The following is a 20,193-nucleotide window of genomic DNA, read 5'->3' on the forward strand; positions in this document are numbered from 1 at the left end:
GTTCTATGTAGCCCATTAACTGGTGCTCTATTTCTCTGTTTTTCTGATCTGCAATCCATTTGATCCCCAAAGTTAACATTTTATCCTCCTTTCCTAAATTTCTCAGATGAAGGTTGTACCACTAAAGCCCATGGAAATAATGTTCTACGGATAACTCATTTGTTTGCCATCCTTTGCACACTACTAAAACTATTTCCCAATGGAATTGTCGAAGAACAATACATTAAGGCCATTGAAGATTATGTAAATATCTTATATCCCAGTCATACTACGATACAAGAATCTGATGAGGAAGACCCTAGTTTCACAAAGGAAGATGTCAGGGCTACCAATACCAATGACTTGGTGTTTTTGTGGGGATATGGTCATTTGACTGCCAAGGAGCTAAAACATAGTCTACGAGAAGCTCACGATGTGTTTAAGGAAGACTTTGAGTTGCGGTTCATGGATAAGAGTTGTGCAGTTATTGTCTTTTACAGAGCAGGATCCGCACAGGTTTTACTAGAGTCGATGGCATCGGCAATGTTCTGTTCGGATGGTTTATCAAAAATGAAATCAGAGGGGCTGAAAGCAGCAGGGTATCAATGTTACAAGAAAGTTTGCAGATTAGGCCTTTGGGATGCAAACTTATCCGATTCATTGGAGAACGTAATGTCGGATCCAGCCGACGGTATTTCAACTTTTTCTGAGAAAGATGCATCCGAGGTCTCCTGGACAAGTGAGTATGCGATCGATCTAAGTGACCTTTAGAGATTTTTAGGAATGAGAAGTGCAAGCAATGAAAATTTCAAACAGTTTGTCAAAGAGTATAATAAACAATGCTGAACATTGCCGATATGCTGAAGCTGGCAATCAACCCGGAGCTGCTCAAGTTCTGTTACCGGTTGCCCTTCGGGGAAGATGCTGCTATACAAAATCTGGATCAAGAAAATGCTGTTTTACAATGGAAAGCAATGGAAGCTTTTTGCCGAAATTGGTTTGTTATAAGCACTTTGGTACCTTCAAATAACTTTTTCAATTTCATGAGTATGTATGTGATTACAGGAATCGGACACAAGTTATATAAATTGCCAATCAAAATAATCTTAGGAAAAAAATCAACTTCACCAGAGCTACATCATATAAACAGACATGAAAGTATGTAAACCCCAAGTTATTAAAGCAAACAAATGTTACAATAGATGATTAAAGAGTGGCGTGATCATCGGCCGGTTATGAGACTTGCATCTGTAATGGGTGGAATAGAAAAGTTGGGGTCCTGAGTCGGTGGTCGAGCAAACACTGGCACGGGTATTTCCCTAGGGATTTCTGCAACTGGGCCCTCAAAGTTGAGGGCCAGCACCACTTGCCTCATCGACGGCCTCTGCTCTCTGTCCGGGTGCGCGCACCACAATCCCACCAGCATCAAGCACTCCGCCTGCTTCCCACAAAACGCCTCGCCGAGTCTCCGATCCACCGCCTCCAGCAGCGTCCCCTCGCCGTGCATCCTCCAAACCCAATCCACCAGCCTCACCTCCTCATCGTCCTTGCTCGGCTCCACCGCCCTCCTCCCCGCCGCGATCTCCAGCGCCACCACGCCGAAGCTGAACACGTCCGATTCCTTGCTGGCCTTGCCGGTCGCGAAGCACTCCGGCGCCAGGTAGCCGAACGTCCCTGCCACGGCCGTGCTCTTCAGACCGAACTCACGGTCCGCCAGCCTGGCCAGCCCGAAGTCGCCCAGCTTCGCGTTGAAATCGGAATCCAGCATCACGTTGCTGGATTTGACGTCCCTGTGCACCACGCACTGATCCGCTTCTTCGTGAAGGTAGAGCAGCGCCGAGGCGAGGCCGAGGGCGATGCTGTACCTGACCTCCCACGTGAGCGAGCAACTATTCTTCTTCGTAGGGAAAAGGTGCCAGTCGAGGCTTCGATTGGGGAGGAACTCGTAGACGAGGATGAACTCGGAGCGCTCGTGGCACCAACCCACGAGCTGCACCAGATTCCGATGCCGAAGCCGGCTGATGATCTTGATCTCCGACAGGTACTCTTTGATTCCTTGTTTGGAGTTGCTTGAGATCTTCTTCACCGCCACTTGTTGCTTGCTGCTACTCAGTAATCCTCTATAGACGCAACCAAATCCACCTTGGCCGAGCTTTTGCTTGTCTGAGAAATTGCTCGTCGCAGAAACGAGATCCTTGTAGCAGAGTCGGCCTGGGACGCCGGCAGATAGGGCTAATTCGACATCCTGATCCAGTGAATCGCTTGTATCCTTTTCGCCATTAATCCAACGTTTCCAGATTGAGCTTTGGGTGAAGGATCCCAGTAACCGACGTATCAGACAGCATATTGGTTTGGTTAAGATAAAGATGATCAATCTTATTACTCTGGCGATCAATCCTAAGACGGCCATGTCCAGGATGATGAGGAAGAGGTTGTAGTAATGTTCTAGTTTGTTTTTCTGAATGGTCAGCAAGAAACTATCTCGCAGAGTTTTCCTATAATCGTGGGCAACTTGAAAACAAGCTCTATTATTTGGATATATTATCTTAGTCTTCCGTCGTTAGCCTAAACAAAACGGGGGAAAACAAGCATCTGTTATGTATACCCAGAGAATAGGCAACAAATATTAGTCAGCGTCTCTTCTTTTTTTTTTGAGTCTGTAATGTGGAGATGTGAGGATCCTGGTGTGGCGGGTATGGGAAGCCTCCAAGTGGTCCCTTGCGGTTAAGCAGTATGCTTAGGCGAACCCGATTCCCAGTGAACTGTTTAGTTAGGCCTTTGGTCGCTGATTGATCGAAGTGCTTGAGAACATTCACCCGATTCCCAGAGAACCGTTTAGTTAGGCCTTTGGACACCGACCGGATGTGCATCAGCCACTAATTGTACTTTACCCTTTGAAGACTACACTCCTTGACTGGATGCGCATCAAAGACCGAGTGTACTTTACCCTTCGAAGATTACACTCCCTGAATTACCAGTCCAACCGGACATAAATCGGTCTGACCGAACATACCTCCTCCCTCTATAAGGGGAACTCTAGGTAATAAGGTTGACCAAGGGCGCAACCCTTGTTGACTGACCTTGACCGGATGCGCATCAACGATCGAGTGTACTTTACCCGTCGAAGATTACACTTCCTGAATTACCAATCCAACCGGGCATAAATCGGTCTGATCGAACATACCTCCTCCCTCTATAAGGGGTATTCTAGGTAATAAGGCTGACCAAGGGCACAACCCTTGCTGATTGAAATCGCCCGAGAGCATCTATAGGAGACATTCTTAACAACGAGGCCTACAAGGGGCACATCCCTTGTGTTGACTAAAATCTGTCGAGAGCATAATCCTTACGATGACTACAAATACCTTGGAAAACGTTGTCCTGAAAATCCGATGCCCTTTTACTTAACAAAACCCCAAGAGCTTCATGGGTCATTGGGAAAAAAAAAAAAACAGAGTCTATATTGTGACAAAAGGCGAAACGTTCGTCCTCAGAGTCTCCGTCGTATCCGACCTAAGAGATCATCATGAGCGAAGTAAATCGTAGCATCCAAGCAAGTATGTGATGGACAGGGTGTAATACGGGTGGAGCTGTCAGACGGGCCAATTCGTGGCGGGGAGGGTCGGCCCATGGCGGGCTAACCATTTGGCGGGGCGAGGACGGGCTAATCCGTCAACTTGGCGGGTTGAGAAATTTCCAACCCAACCCATTTTAATACGGTTTGCGGATTTGGCGGGCCAACCTGCGGGCCTATCAAAATTTTTTTAAAAAATTAAAAAATATTTCATATTTTCAACATTTTACTTCGAAAAAATTTTCTATAATTAAATATATACATAAACATGTATTTTAAATATAAATGAACACAAATGAGTACTTATGTTGGATGAAAAATATTATTTTTATTTTAAAATTATAACAAAGAAAGATAATAAATTGACCTAAAACTTAGCTTACATATATTTTTCAATCCGCGGGCCAACCCAAGCCCGAGCGGGCCGACCCGCGGGGGGTCGCGGGCCTAGGCGGGTCGGCCCTAGGCAGACTTGGGTTGATAAAATTTCAACTCAACCCGCTTAAATTGTTTGGCGGGGCGGGCCAACCGGACGGACCCAACCCAAATTGACGGCTCTAAATACGGGGATAGGGGATTTATTCCCCAGCTGCCCCGAGGATCGACCCTACGATCTCATTGTGGCAACACCCGCGACATACCAACTCGGATGACTCGCGGGCTCAAAACAGAGACTATATTAATACCACATATGAGTTGTCAGAGCACATGGGATATCATCCCAGTATCTTAAGCCCATGATATCCATAAATACATCACGGATATGATGGAACACCCCATAGACGGATCTTCATGAGGGTTGTAGTGGGCTATAGCCCAACCCTCATGAATGCAAACTATTTTAATAAGAGCATCAAAAAAATAAACTTTTCATATGGAAAAAGTGTATTAAAGAGTAAATTGTATCTCTAATTTATTAATATATTCACTTTTCTTCTTCTTTATTATACGGTACGTAGGGCTGTAAATGAACCAAGCGTTCGTGAACAAATTTGGTGTTCGGCTTGGTAAGAGCTTGTTTATGTTCGTTCACTATACATAAGATTAATTAAACAAACAAGCTTGAACAGCTCGTTAAGCTAAACAAACAAGCTTGAACACATATGTGTTCAGCTCGTTAACGTTCGTGAACAACGTTCAGGAACAATGTTCACGAACCATATTTATTAACAAAACTCTTTTCAATATGCTAAATAAATAATAAAATAAATAAATAAATTTAAATTATCAATCTTAATAACCAATCAAACAATTAAAAGTTTCAAACAATCAAATAAACTTGAATTGAGAGCTTGATAATATCTAAACGAACCAAGCTCGAACCAAGCTCAAGCCAAGCTTGAATTGAGAGCTTGATAACATCTAAACGAACCAAGCTCAAGCCAAACTTCAAACAAGCTCAAGCTCATAAAAAATAAACCAAGCCAAGCTTGAACACTCATTTCAAAAGCTTGGTTCATTTTAAGCTCGGCTCGGCTCGGTTATCTTATCAAACAAGTTCGAACACCCCAAAGCTCGGCTCGGCTCGGCTTGTTTACAACCCTAACGTCGGTACGCAACCTGCTGAGATTGTCTCCTGCGACACTATCGCGTCCACCGACACAATCAACTTGTGTGGCCACTACCACGACCGTCGACGTGGCCACTGCCGTTTGTGACTACGACCTGCTCTTGAGACCAACCACAACCGTGACTTATGCGACCTCTACTTCTATTTTTTTTTACTATACAGTTGAAAGGAAATGCTGCCAGTGTTGAAACTAAATTAAAATTACTTAAAATTTTCTCAAATAGAAATTATTGTTCACAGTCTAGGCTTAAAATTGTGAACATTGTGAATTGTGATCTTAGTTTAGAGTCAAGATTTTCTTATTTGTATTTTAACTTTAGAAACTTTCGTATATTTCACTTCTTGTTTAACATCATACTTATGTTATTTTCTAGTTGAGTCATGATTAATTATTATTTTAAAATTACTCTGAGATTATATTTTTTTTATATAATAATATATAATTTATTATATTAAGTCAATTCCTAACTCTAATTCTTAGATAGCCCCTCCTGCCTCTAGTTGAGCGTAACAGTGTTTTCAGGAGGTAGAGTTATTTCCTTGGGTATATGTTTAAATCGTCGGGCTGACAGACGCAAAATACCCTCCCTCCTGGGGGTCTGTTGCATACCTGATTTACCTGCACGTACACTAAAATCAATCATTTACATATGAATCTTGTTGTGGGTCCAGTGATACTAGGTCATTTGGGATGAGTGAAATTATCTTTTACTTCCTTGAATAGCCTACCCTAATTCCTGGATCCCTCCCTGGTACACCCCTTATCACGGTATAATACACGTCTCATCTATAATTAATACATCTTTTAGGTAAGAAGAGCGAGAAAAATGAAAGTGTATTATAAAAAGATGTCTACATTCACGGACAAAATCATGTCACATTGTCAACTTAGGGCACCTATGCCTAGGGATCCAATTTGATTGGGGCCCTAATTTTTTTATTATTTATATTTATTTTAAAAATATTCACTTTAAATTTAGATCATTTTTAAAAAATTTATTTTTAATTTTAGATTATTTCAATTTTATTTGTTGATTTTTTTAAAAAAAATTGTATATCTTTTTTTAACTTAGTCTACTTTTTTTTCCTCTATATTGATCTGTCAAAAATGTACATTTTCGTAGTCGTCGATGATCTTGTGTCATTTCCCTCTCTTGTTGATATTTTTGTATTCTTTTTCTCTCACACATCGATCTTGTGCCCTTCTCCTTATTAGTTGGGGCAAAAAGTGAAGTCGTTACCTTAACGATTTTTCCAGAAAAATCTAACACACCCTGGAATGAGATAAATTATGGAAGGCATTTTGCCTTATCATAGTGGCTCTTTACATGTGGGAGATAAGATATCAAACGAGATGTTTTTACATCCGTTGGGAATTAACCCTCAGCCTATTAGAACAAAACTCATATAGGAACTAACTACATCAATCTATTAGGGTATCCATAGTGGTTAGAACTCACTGATGTTGGTGCAACATCCCTCAGGTCAAGGTTGACCTGGTTGACCAAGCTTGAGTCTTGGTTTGGGTTTCGATGTTTGACAATGCAAGGTTGATTGAAGAAGAGTCAAGTAGGTCAAGGATGATCGGATACTTGACTGGGAAGTCCTAACTGGGATGTTAGGCAGGAGGAAAATCCTGGTGAGTGAAGCCAGGTGAAAGACCTAGTGAGTGAAGCTAGGCAACTGGGAAGTCCTAGTGAGTGAAGCTAGGCAGGAGAAAAATCCTGGTGAGTGAAGCCAGGTGAAAGACCTAGTGAGTGAATCTAGGCAATTGGGAAAGTCCTGGTGAGTGAAGCCAGGCAAGAGAAATCCAGATGGGTCAAGGTTGACCAGACATCTGGTGAGAGTCTAAGTAGGTCAAAGGGATTGACCGGATACTTGGCACGAAGAAGAAAAGTCCAAGTAGGTCTTAGGGAGTGACCGGATACTTGGCAAGAAGAGAAAAATCCAAGTGGGTCAAAGGGATTGACCAGACACTTGGTGAGAGAGTCCTAGCTGGTCAAGGGTGACCGGATGCTAGGTCTTATGTACCAACAAGTCATGGTTGACTAGATGTTGGTTTAGGGGGCTTTGGGCTTGGTTTTGGACAAAAATCAAGATCTGGATTGATCCGTGGATTGATCCGGCATGTTTGGATTGATCCGTGGATCGATCCGGTGAGTTTGATCGATCCGTGGATCGATCCAGAAAGATCCGGATCGATCCACCGATCGATCCGGTGAGTCCTCGCGAACAGAACCTCTCTGGATCGATCCGTGGATCGATCAGAGGTCCCAATCGATCGATGGATCGATTGACCTGCCTCGCACGATAAGCGCCGGATCGATCCGTGGATCGATCCGGATATTCCAGCCGCCCCGATCGATCCGTGGATCGATCCAAAGCCTCCCAATCGATTGGAGCAATCCAATCGATTGGGATTCGACCGTTAGCGTCGTTTTAAGCCGCACGATTTCTTCAGCGAACTTCACCGATTCATTCCAGATTCAACACGCTCCTCCCCAAGACTCTCAAGCTCCTCACCGCCAGTTCTTGAAGGTTCTTGGAGGTTCATCCAAGTCAAGAGGCGAGTTGCAACGAGAAGAAGAAGAAGCTAGGGTTTTTATTGCATTTCTTGTAAGTTTTTGCTTATTCTTTACTACCCTTTCTTCTTCTTGTACTGAGAGTCTTGTAGGGCTTCTCCGCCCTCGGTAGTTACCGAAAAGGAGTGTTTTCATAGTGGAGGGTGCGTGCGTGGTGTGGATCCTTGGATTAGTCATCTCCGTTGGAGGTGGATACCAAGTAAACTCCTAGTGTTAGCGTGTTTGTGTTTGTTTATGTATTTTCCGCTGCGCATTCTTGAAGAAACAAGCAACACCGAGCAACGAGCACGCGACGAGCTATTCACCCCCCCCCCCTCTAGCTACTTTTGGTCCTAACAACTGAGAGCTCTTTCGCGTAACATCTGCGCCATGTTAAAAGTAAAAAATTTCACACATCTCTCCACTATAAAAAAACCTCTCAATAACTTTTTCATGGGTCTCACATTTTTCATTATATATAATTTTCATTCCTCCTTCGTATTTTACATTATATACCATTATTTTTTTATAAAATTTAAATTCATATATTGCTAACATAAAATAACATTAATAATTAAAAATATATATAAATATTATAGCAAAAAGATATAAATTATAATAATATATAAAAATAAACATAAATACATCTGATCCGGCGGTAAGAATGGGGGACCCACTTCCTGAAGGGTCCCAGCCTAAGGACGGATGGAAGGCTGGCCAAACGGGTAATGGCCGCGTTAAGCAGGTCCGAGCGGAGCCAGAGATAACCCAGCCATGGGTTTGGGTTTCCGACGCCAAGGCGGGAGAACCGAATGGCCGAGCGGGTGTCTACCCGGCTGGGACTGAAGGGCCAAGCGGGTGGTCCGTTTGGCTCGGGACATGGCCGAGCGGGTGGTCCGTTCGGCTCGGGACATGGCCGAGCGGGTGGTCCGTTTAGTCAGGATAAGGGCGAGGATACAAAGGTTAGCCGAGCGGCCTATTCGTTCGGCTCGGGATATGGGACGTCAGCAAAGGCGTGTCTGATGATTATGCCATACACAAGTCTGCACGATGGAGGATCTCGCCGTCACATCACGGAGAGGTCAATACAGTAGCGGTATGGCCTTATGGATGCCCTTCTGACAGACTCATACCTGGGCATGGTCGAAAGCAGGTGATTGCTTTGATTGGCGCGCCCAGGCTCCTTCGAGAGGTCTATATAAGGCCTCCATTTCTTCACCGGAGGTACGCTAGTCTGGATCTCTGAAGCCACCTCTTTGTTGTTCCTCGCCTGACTTGAGCGTCGGAGGGTCGTCGCCGGGACACCCCTCCCGGCTCGGTTTCGTTGCAGGTTCGCCGGAGCACTCGAGGATCCAGTAGGGAGCGCCACGTCCCCAGCGTCCGTCGACTCCTGGTTCGGACAGGATCAATTTGGCGCCGTCTGTGGGAACGCTCCTGCATCCGATCGGAATCAATGGACGAGGCTGGACGACAACACATGGTGACGCTTTCGAACGAGGAACTCGACGCTCTGATCGAGATAAGAGCCGCGAAGCTCGTGGAGCAAAAACAAAAGACCGCAGCCGAGCGGCCGGAGCAGCAAGCAACATCAGCGTCTGGTGGTCGAGCGGAAGCGCCACCAGCTACCGTTGCATTTCATCGAGCCCTATTCCGCACCCCTGAAGCCGTACCAGCTCAGAGAGATAGGGGGTCTTCTTCGGATGAAATGCCTAGGCGAGATGAACGAAAAGGAAAAGCCCCCCGAGCGGACGCATCGCCCGAGCGGATCAATCGCCAATTTTCAGAGGCTATCCTGCGAGATCCTCTGCCCAAGCACTATGCGCCTCCGACGATCGGCGAGTACAATGGGACAACCGACCCGGATGATCATTTGGGTAAGTTTGACAATACAGCCACTCTCCATCAATACACAGATGGAGTAAAGTGCCGAGTCTTCCTCACCACCCTCTCCGGGTCGGCTCAACGGTGGTTTTGGAGACTGCCGGACGGATCAATCACTAGCTTCAAGGATTTCCGCACGGCCTTCCTCCACCACTTCGCCAGCAGTCGACGCTACCAGAAAACTAGCGTTAGTTTGTTCGCCATCAAGCAAGAAGCCCGTGAATCGCTACGGGCTTACATCCAGCGGTTCAACACAGTGGCCATGGATATTCCAACAGCTACCTCGGAAACCATGATGAATGCCTTCACGCAAGGTCTAGTGGATGGGGATTTCTTCCGAGCGCTCATCCGAAAGCCGCCTCGAGATTACGATCACATGCTACACCGGGCGAACGAATACATCAACGTGGAAGAGGCGCAAGCGGCTAGGAAAAAAGAAGCTCCAACCGAGCGGGCTCCGCCTGCCGAGCGGAAACAGCATGCCGCTCATCAGTCGCCCAGAGGACCGAGGACCGAAACAATCCGAGCCTCCCATGTCCGATCCCATGTAGAAGAGGTATCTGTCGCTCGGCCCAAGCCAAAGAAGAAATGGACCACGATGTTCTGCTCCATCCACAGGACTGATACTCACAACACGAGGGATTGTCGAAGCCTTCCCTTCGTAGCTCATCCTGTGCCCCGGAAGGCTGGACGACGGTCTTCCCCAGTTGACCCGCGACAAGGAGCTAATGAAGCCAATCGGACGCAAGCTGATAGACGACAGCAACAGACTCCTGATCGGCATCGTTCTCCAAGGCGAGAGAATCGTCGAGCGTCTAGAGAACGGTCCCGACCGTCCGTTCGGGAGGAAGAAAATAGAAGCAATACTTCCCGAGGCGAGATCAATGTTATTGCTGGCGGCCCCACCGGAGGAGACTCCAACCGAGCCAGAAAGGCGAGCGTCCGGCAGCTCCAAATCCATGCAGTGGGCTGCAGCCAAGAGCGGGGGAGCGGACCCGAAATCAGTTTTGGGCCCGGGGACTTGGAAGGAGTCGAAGTACCGCATAACGACGGTCTCCTCGTCAAAGCGGTAATAGCAAATTATACAATCCACCGCGTTTTTATTGACACAGGGAGCTCCGTCAATATCATCTTCAAGAAAGTCTTCGATCAACTACAAATTGATCAAGTCGAGCTGTTGCCCATGACGACCCCGCTCTATGGTTTTACGGGCAACGAAGTTCTACCGGTCGGACAGATCCGACTGGCTATCTCTCTAGGAGAAGAGCCGCTCAGGAGGACTCGGACCGTAAATTTCGTGGTGGTGGACTCGCCCTCCTCCTACAACGTAATTTTAGGACGACCGGTGCTTAGTGAATTCTGAGCGGTCATCTCAACATTCCATCAGAAGATCAAGTTCCCCGTGGAGGACAAAGTGGGAGAAGTGCGAGGAGATCAGCTAGCAGCTCGGCGTTGCTACGTCGAAATGGTCCGGGCGGAATCCAATTCCGCTCGGAAGGCGCCCCGGGTCGAGGTAAACGCCATTACTGAAAAGCCACCTTCTTTAATTTATGAAGAAAAAGAGGAGGTACAGATTCATCCAACCCGATCGGAGGCCACGACTTTTATTGCGTCCGATCTGGAGGAGCAACAGAAAGAGGAGCTGATCCAATGCCTCCGAAGAAATCATGATGTCTTCGTCTGGTCGACACATGAGCTGCCCGGAATTTCGCCGAGCATATCGCAGCATGAGCTCCACATCCGACCGGACGCCCGGCCAGTGAAGCAAAGAAAAAGAGATTTTAGCGCCGAGCAGAACGCCATAATTCGGGCGGAAGTTGAGAAGCTCTTGGAGGTCGGCCATATACGCGAGGTCCAGTTCCCCAGTTGGTTGGCTAATGTGGTGCTGGTCTCCAAACCGGGCGGCAAGTGGAGAGTATGCATAGATTTTCGGGATCTCAACAAAGCTTGCCTGAAAGATTTTTATCCCCTACCTCGAATTGATCAGTTGGTGGACTCCACGGCCGGCTGCGAGTTGATATGCATGCTCGACGCCTATCAGGGATATCATCAAGTGCCGCTCACCCGGTCGGATCAAGAAAAAGTTAGCTTCGTGACGGCGGACGGCACATACTGCTATAATGTGATGCCGTTCGGATTGAAGAATGCTGGGGCCACCTATCAACGCTTGATGAACAAAGTGTTCAAGGAGCAGATCGGGCGGAATTTGGAAGTATATGTGGACGACATTCTCATCAAATCCGTCCGAGCGGCCGATCTCTTCGGAGACATGGAGGAGACCTTCCAAACGCTGCGCAAATATGGAGTCAAGCTAAATCCCCAGAAGTGTCTGTTCGGAGCAAAAGGAGGACGTTTTCTGGGATATATAGTGACCGAGCAGGGAATCGAAGCAAACCCCAGCAAGGTGAAAGCTCTACAAGACATGTCGCCTCCAAGAAATACAAGGGAAGTACAACGTTTGACCGGTCGGATAACGGCATTGTCCAGATTTATCTCCAAAACTGCCGACCGGAGCCTACCATTCTTCAAGATCCTGCGCAAGGCTACTAAGTTCCAGTGGGATGAAGAATGCGACCGAGCGTTTGAAGAATTAAAGACGTATCTTAATTCCCTGCCTGTACTTGCCAAGCCGATCGGAGGAGAGTCACTCTATATTTATCTGTCTTCAACTGAGCATGCTGTAGGCTCAGCACTTGTAAGTTCGAGCGGCGAAGAGCAGCCGGTGTATTTCCTGAGTCACATTTTGAAAGATGCTGAATCTCGTTATACCGGGCTCGAGAAGTTGACTTTTGCTCTGATCCTCGCCGCTCGGCGCCTTCGACCGTATTTTCTGGCGCACACCATTATCGTCAAGACCAATAGTCCGCTCGGACGTGTGTTGCTGAATCCAGAGGCGTCCAGGCGGCTCATTAAATGGACGACGGAGTTGAGTGAATTTGACATCCAATACCATCCCCGCTCGGCGATCAAAGCGCAATCCTTGGTCGATTTTGTGACTGAGGTGCAAAGGCCAGAGCCAGAAGCTATGTGAAAAATATATGTGGATGGGTCGTCCACTCGGATCGGGAGCGGTATTGGTGTATTGTTGCTATCTCCGCAAGAAGAGAAGATGTACTTATCCGTCCGTCTGGATTACAAAGCTACCAACAATGAAGCAGAATATGAGGCCCTCATAGCTGGCTTACAGGCTGCCCGGCATGTGGGAGCCGGTCGGGTAACGCTCCACTCGGACTCGCAGTTGGCCGCTCAGCAGCTCTCTGGTACCTTCGAAATCAATAGTGCTCGGCTCAAGCTCTACGCTGAAGCCTTCGAGAAGCTGAAGGCCGATTTTAAAGAAGTTATTAATTATCCGGAAGATACCCAGAGCAGAAAACCATGCAGCTGATGAGTTAGCCAAACTCGCGAGCTCGATAACGCCGGTCGCCATTCAGCAGCCAATTGAAAAAGTACTGTTGGTGGCGCACGTCGACCGGATGGAAGGCCTCACATTTTCGAGCGACTGGAGGACACCCATCATAGAGTTCCTCCGCTCGGGCACTTCACCATCCAATGAGTATGAAGCCCAGCTACTAAGGAGGGGAGCCGGTCGGTTCACACTCATCGGCGATCAGCTTTATAAAAAGGCTTTCTCTCGGCCGCTGTTGAAATGTGTGAACTCGGAGGACGCGGCGTACATTCTCCAAGAAGTTCATCAAGGATCATGCGGAGGACATCCGGGCGGACGATCGCTGGCAAAGAAGATCCTGCTGGCCGGGTACTTTTGGCCGACTTTACAAGCAGACGCCGCTCGGACTGTATCAACGTGCCTTTCCTGCCAGAAGTACCATAATTTCAACCACCGACCGGCAGAGGAAATGAAGGCATCAATAGTTTCATGTCCGTTCGATCAATGGGGAATGGATATTGTTGGTCCATTCCCGATGGCGATCGGGCAGCGGAAATTTTTGCTTGTGGCGGTTGATTATTTTTCCAAGTGGGTGGAAGCCGAGCCGTTGGCCAAGATCACCGAGCAGATGGTCAAGAAGTTTATATGGCAACACATCATTTGCCGGTTCGGCATCCCTCGTCGACTGGTGTCCGATAACGGCGGCAATTCACAGGAAAGTTACTTGAAGATTGGTGCAAGAGCTATGGAATTGAGCAACACTTCACGTCCGTGGCCTACCCCCAAAGCAACGGTCAAGCCGAAGTAGCCAATCGAGAAATTCTTCGTATTTTACGCGCTCGGCTCGACCATTTGGGAGGAATTTGGCCGGATGAAGTACCGGGCGTCTTATGGGCCATCCGAACGACTCCAAAGGAGGGGACAGGTGTCACGCCCTTTCACTTGGTGTATGGCGGCGAGGCGGTTATTCCAGTGGAAGTAGGCATTGAGTCCAGCCGGATCCAGAGCTCTGATGAGGGCAACGCCGAGCGGAGGAATATGGAGCTGGATCTGGTCGATGAAGAAAGAGCCAAGGCGTCCGTCCGGCTGATGGCGTACCGACAACGAATGAAGCAATATTACAACCGCCGCGTAATCCCGAGGTCATTCCAGGTTGGCGATCTTGTCTGGAAGAAAGTCAAGCCGGTCGGCGACGTTGGCAAACTGGAGGCACCATGGGCGGACCCCTTCAGAGTAATTGAAAAGCTCCGCTCGGGCGCATATTATCTGGAAGACGAAGTCGGGCGGCAGCTGGATCGACCGTGGAGTGCAAATCATCTCCAGCCTTATCGGGCGGGGTGAAAGGTGCACGAATGTAAATAATTTTTGTATGTCGGTAGCCCATGTCTTTGTAATGCAGGAAACAAAATTAATTCGAAGGATGGCCAACGTATCCGCCGATCGGCAGCGGCAAAATTAGCCTTAAAGGCCGTCGAGCTCCGACGTTAAATATCGAGAGACGAGCCGGCGTCTATAAATCCCCGAGCAGAAGACCGACGAGCTCCGTCGCTAAAGATCGAGAGCCGCGCCGACCGGCTATAAATATCCGTGCCGTCGAGCTCCGACGTTAAATATCGAGAGACGAGCCGGCGTCTATAAATCCCCGAGCAGAAGACCGACGAGCTCCGTCTTTAAAGATCGAGAGCCGCACCGACCGGCTATAAATATCCGCGCCGTCGAGCCCCGACGTTAAATATCGAGAGACGAACTGGTGTCTATAAATCTCCGAGCAGAAGACCGACGAGCTCCGTCGTTAAAAATCGAGAGCGGCACCGACCGGCTATAAATATCCGCGCCGTCGAGCCCCGACGTTAAATATCGAGAGACGAGCCGGCGTCTATAAATCCCCGAGCAGAAGACCGACGAGCTCCGTCGTTAAAGATCGAGAGCCGCACCGACCGGCTATAAATATCCGCGCCGTCGAGCCCCGACGTTAAATATTGAGAGACGAGCCGGCGTCTATAAATCCCCGAGCAGAAGACCGACGAGCTCCGTCGTTAAAGATCGAGAGCCGCACCGACCGGCTATAAATAACCGCGCCGTCGAGCCCCGACGTTAAATATCGAGAGACGAGCGGACGTCTATAAATCCCTGAGCAGAAGACCGACGAGCTCCGTCGTTAAAGATCGAGAGCCGCACCGACCGGCTATAAATATCCGCGCCGTCGAGCTCCGACATTAAATATCGAGAGACGAGCCGGCGTCTATAAATCCCCGAGCAGAAGACCGACGAGCTCCGTCGTTAAAAATCGAGAGCCGCACCGACCGACTATAAATATCCGCGCCGACGAGCTCCGTCGTTAAAGATCGAGAGCCGCACCGACCGGCTATAAATATCCGCGCCGTCGAGCCCCGACGTTAAATATCGAGCGACGAGCCGGCATCTATAAATCCCCGAGCAGAAGACCGACGAGCTCCGTCGTTAAAGATCGAGAGCCGCACCGACCGGCTATAAATATCCGCGCCGTCGAGCCCCGACGTTAAATATCGAGAGACGAGTCGGCGTCTATAAATCCCCGAGCAGAAGACCGACGAGCTCCGTCGTTAAAGATCGAGAGTCGTACCGACCGGCTATAAATATCCGCGCCGACGAGTACCATCGTTAAAAATCGAGTCGGTCCGGCGACTATAAATACCCCGGGCGGACGAACGAATACCAAAGAAACTGCGGAAATTAAAACATTTAGGCCCGCTCGGGCGTGGGTCTTTCGATACTTGGCGTTTGTTGAACTCACACAGGCTAGAAGATGCGTGCAGAGCGAGTAGGCCCTCCCACTCGGACTCTGTTTAATGGGTTAAGCTGATCGGCCGCGTGACAGAGAACGCGTAGAGCATGACTGACTCTTAAGTATAAACGTTAAGCAAACAGAAGAATACTATGGATAATAATCAGAAAGACACAAGCAAAGACATAATCGCATTAAAGGAAAGATATGCCGAACGGCAAGTACAAAAAGTTGTGCGGGGCGTCAGAAACGCAAAAACAAATAGAAGCAAAGGAACACAATTATGCCGAACAACACGTACAAAAATTTTACATCCGCCGAGCGGATGAAATACTAAAAGTACTAGGAAGAACTCGCCTCACTCCGGGTCCTCAAAATTAAAAAAGGCGTCCGGGATATCGTCAATCATAGCCGCCAGATCTTAAGGGGGAATGCTCAGGTCAGCAGGAAGGTGCCCCCCTTCTTCAAGTACGCCATGGTGACCTTGACCGCCTCGGCGAAAGTTAAGGAGACGTTGCCACCGAATTTTGCGCCGAACCTCTCCGAGCGGAGGTATTCTTGGCGCGCTGCTGCTAGGCGATTCGGCTCTCCCTCCTTATATTTTTTGAGTACCGCCCGGGAAGCGGTTAAGGAATCTTGGACTGCCTTCAAGTCCACCTCAGCCTTGGTGCGTTCTGCTGAACGGTCCTCCCGCTCGACGTTCAGCTGGGCCTCCAGTTCCTTAGATCGCTGATCTAGGGCTCGGACTTCGACTTTCATCTTGTCCATATCAGCGATCGCCCGCTTCTTCCGGCTACTGGCGCGCTTCACGTCTTCGTCGCGCTTCTTCACCAAGCCTTCAAGGCGAGCCACCTCTGTAGCCAGGTCAGCTGCCTTCTTCTGTTCGGCCTCGCGGGCTTGTTTCTCCCGCTCGGCCAATGGACCCCCCGAGACCTGGAGTTTTTCCATGAGATCCTCCAACTCGGCTAGCCGATGGCTAGTGGCGATTTGCTCCGCCCAATGCTGTAAGAGAAATAACAAAATCAGGAATCGAACAGTGGCACGGCACAGTAAGAAAAATGAACCTACCTGAGTGGCTTGCTGCATATGGTTATCGCCGAGCTGCTTGGGCGTCATGAGGGCCACCCGAATCTGGGCGTCCTGGAAAAGCTTGGCGAGTGGACCCGTCAAGGTTATTTCATGGACGGGGCTTGATGGCCGATCGGCAGACAATAAATATTCCTCCGAAGGGAATCGAAGGGTAGTCTTGATGGTAGGGTGGCCGGCCGGCCCTCCCTCGGCCGCAGTCGCCTGGCCCGAGGACTCCCCTATGGTTGAGGTTTCGCCCAACCGTCGTAAGCGACGACGAGTCCGTGGAGGAGAGCTAGAGGGTTGTGCGGTGGGCGAGGCCACGGGGGTCCCGATCTGTGACGCCGTTCGATCGGGCGAGGCGATATCGATCGACGCCTGTGGTTCGCCCTCTTGGGTCGGCGGAAGGCTGGAGTCTCTTCGGCGTTTCCTCCGAACTTCCAGTGGTGGATCCCCGGCCTGGGGGACTCCCAGCTCGGCTGAAGCCGAGGAAACAGGATCCACCTCAACCTCCGTTGAAGCGGATGGGGTAACTTCAGTTTCAGGGGCGGACTGCGTTCCCCCCCCTCTCCTGCAGCTGCCGGGCGGCTGGGGATAAGACCCCGCTCGGCAAGTTCTTTTTTGGTAGCCGCCTCAATTTCCATGGCCTTCAATTTCAGGTGATCGGTAGCCTTGGAGCGCCACATGACTTCAGCTGCAGTGGAAGAAATTAAAATCAGTTAGACAAAAAAGGCGAAGGGAGTAAAGAGTCCTTACCCATGCGGTAGGGGAGATTTGCCCGAATGGGAGATAATCCAAAAATGTACAACACCCCCTTGAGAAGCAACTGGTCGATTTTGTACCGCTGACCGGACAACCAGTTTGCCGCATGAAGGTAGGCCGGATTGCTTCTGAATTTGCCGAGCTCCGGCTGGATCGGCACAGCGATCTGCCATTTGGTTCGGAATGCTGGCCGCTCGGGAAGTCGTATATAGAAGAAGAACTCCTTCCAATGCTTGTTGGAGGTCGGCAGATTCTCAAAAAATTTGAAACCTATTCTACTTTGGAAAATAAAAGTACCCAACTCGGATTGTTTGGGGTAGAAGAAGTAGTGGAATATTTTGGGGTCGAGTGGGATGCTGTGCGGCCTAAAAAGGACGACTACCCCGCTCAGCAGCCTAAAGGAATTCGACACAAGTTGGCCGAGCGGGATGCGGAAATAATTACAAACTTCCAAAATAAATGGATGGGTAGGAAACCTAAGGCCGCCCAGGAACTGGTCCCAAAAGAAGCAAATAGTGTCGGGCGGCGGGTCATGGGCCCGGTTGGTCGGGTCGGCTACAATTATTTCATGGTCGTCCGGAAGCCCGTAGGTCCTAACAACGCGTCGGGCGTGCTCTTCATCAAACCGACTCTCCATGGTCGCATACCATGGACCGTGAACGGTGGTAGCGGGTTCGGAGGAGCTTGCCATCTCGGAAAGGCAGAAGGATAGTATGAAATCGAAGGAATGGGAACGAAAGAGGCAAACTGAGCAAAGAAGACCTAGTAAACGAAGGAAGAAGACTCACTGAGAAGAAAACGAGCGGAAAGGATCACCGGTGAGATGACAGCCGCCTAAAAACAGAAACTAGATCGCCGGAGGCCGCAGCAACAGAAGAAGCAGAGAGACGAAGCGCGAGCAAGCATGCGGCCAAGGAGGGGGCTTGAGGCTTTATACGGCCGAGGCCGGTCGGCCTCCGCCGTCCGATCCAGGTCACGAGAAACAAGGACGCTATCGGGCCGTCCATTTCAAACGATGACGTCCCATCGTAAGTAACGCCGCCGCCGCGCGATGGTCGACGCGTGGCGCTGAGCGATTCGACGCAATTAATGCGTCCATACCGCGCACGCTTCGACTTAATGAAATGAATTTGCGCGATCTTCGAGAAGATTCAGACAAGCAAACATCCACGTTGAGCGCCATGACATTCAAAACGAAGAGCCGAGCGGCTGAATTTGGCATAAGTGCCGAACGGCTCAAGGGATATTATAAGCGACGGTAAGGCGACGACCGTCCGCTTGGACACATAGCCCAGTCAGTCGGACTCACTGCCTCCTTCGACTAGACTTGAAGGGGAGGCAAGTGATCCAGCGGTAAAAATGGGGGACCCACTTGCTGAAGGGTCCCAGCCTAAGGACGGATGGAAGGCTGGCCAAACGGGTAATGGCCGCGTTAAGTAGGTCCGAGCGGAGACAGAGATAACCCAGCCATGGGTTTGGGTTTCCGACGCCAAGGCGGGAGAACCGAATGGCCGAGCGGGTGTCTACCCGGCTGGGACTGAAGGGCCAAGCGGGTGGTCCGTTCGGCTCGGGACATGGCCGAGCGGGTGGTCCGTTCAGTCAGGATAAGGGCGAGGATACAAAGGTTAGCCGAGCGACCTATTCGTTCGGCTCGGGATATGGGACGTCAGCAAAGGCGTGTCTGATGATTATGCCATACACAAGTCTGCACGATGGAGGATCTCGCCGTCACATCACGAAGAGGTCGATACAGTAGCGGTATGGCCTTATGGATGCCCTTCTGACAGACCCATACCTGGGCATGGTCGAAAGTAGGTGATTGCTTTGATTGGCGCGCCCAGGCTCCTTCGAGAGGTCTATATAAGGCCTCCATTTCTTCACCGGAGGTACGCTAGTCTGGATCTCTGAAGCCACCTCTTTGTTGTTCCTCGCCTGACTTGAGCGTCGGAGGGCCGTCGCCGGGACACCCCTCCCGGCTCGGTTTCGTTGCAGGTTCGCCGGAGCACTCGAGGATCTAGTAGGGAGCGCCACGTCCCCAGCGTCCGTCGACTCCTGGTTCGGACAGGATCAACATCTGTACCATGTCATGTTTCTGTTTAATTTTTTCAATTATTTTTTCATGTAAAGAAAGTTGTCTTGGTGTCATCTCGTTAGTATCCTTCATAAGAATTTCATAATCCTTATGAAAGATCTCGACTTCCTGTAAAGTCATTTTTTATATTTGATATTCTTTAATATATTGCTATTCTTTATCGATGCTATATTCTATTGTGTCGCCCTCTCTGATTTTGGATTTGCACTTCATTTTCGTTGCCTTTTGCCCTATCGGATGAATGCGGACTTCAAAGTCATCCAAATCAATACTCGTATCTAGATTTGATGTTGAAGTGTTTCCCCCTGATTCGGATGTCCATGCCTTCTTGTTAGAATAATGAGTAACTGATTGTGGAGTATATTTCTCATACTCTTTGAGAACCCTTGACACATGCATATACTTAAAATCCTTGTTATTGTTGTTGGTTTCCACATCTTCAGTGTATTCTTCAACACATTCTTGTCACTTCAACCGCTTTTGGCGATGAGTATACAAATTATTATAGGTTGCAGAAAATTCATTTACCATCGGTGCAAACCTATAATAATGTATTT

The 20,193-nt window shown here is 48.9% G+C and overlaps 2 protein-coding genes across 2 annotated transcripts in view; one reads left to right on the forward strand and one right to left on the reverse strand.

Moving 5' to 3' along the window:
- The window catches only part of LOC122007376 (poly(A)-specific ribonuclease PARN-like), a 10,478-nt gene extending 9,728 nt beyond the window's left edge, over window positions 1-750 (forward strand). The window contains exon 2 of the mRNA XM_042563246.1: window positions 107-750. Coding sequence (XP_042419180.1) covers window positions 107-750 — 644 coding nt within the window. The remainder of the gene's footprint in view (window positions 1-106) is intronic.
- Window positions 751-1,201: 451 nt separating this feature from the next.
- Window positions 1,202-2,389, reverse strand: LOC122007377 (L-type lectin-domain containing receptor kinase IX.1-like). Its single transcript, XM_042563247.1, has one exon. The coding sequence runs from the start codon at window positions 2,387-2,389 to the stop codon at window positions 1,202-1,204; it is 1,188 nt and encodes a 395-aa protein (XP_042419181.1).
- Window positions 2,390-20,193: the final 17,804 nt, after the last annotated feature.

The sequence above is a fragment of the Zingiber officinale genome, chromosome 7B (assembly GCF_018446385.1).
Source record: "Zingiber officinale cultivar Zhangliang chromosome 7B, Zo_v1.1, whole genome shotgun sequence".
Taxonomy (NCBI): domain Eukaryota; kingdom Viridiplantae; phylum Streptophyta; class Magnoliopsida; order Zingiberales; family Zingiberaceae; genus Zingiber; species Zingiber officinale.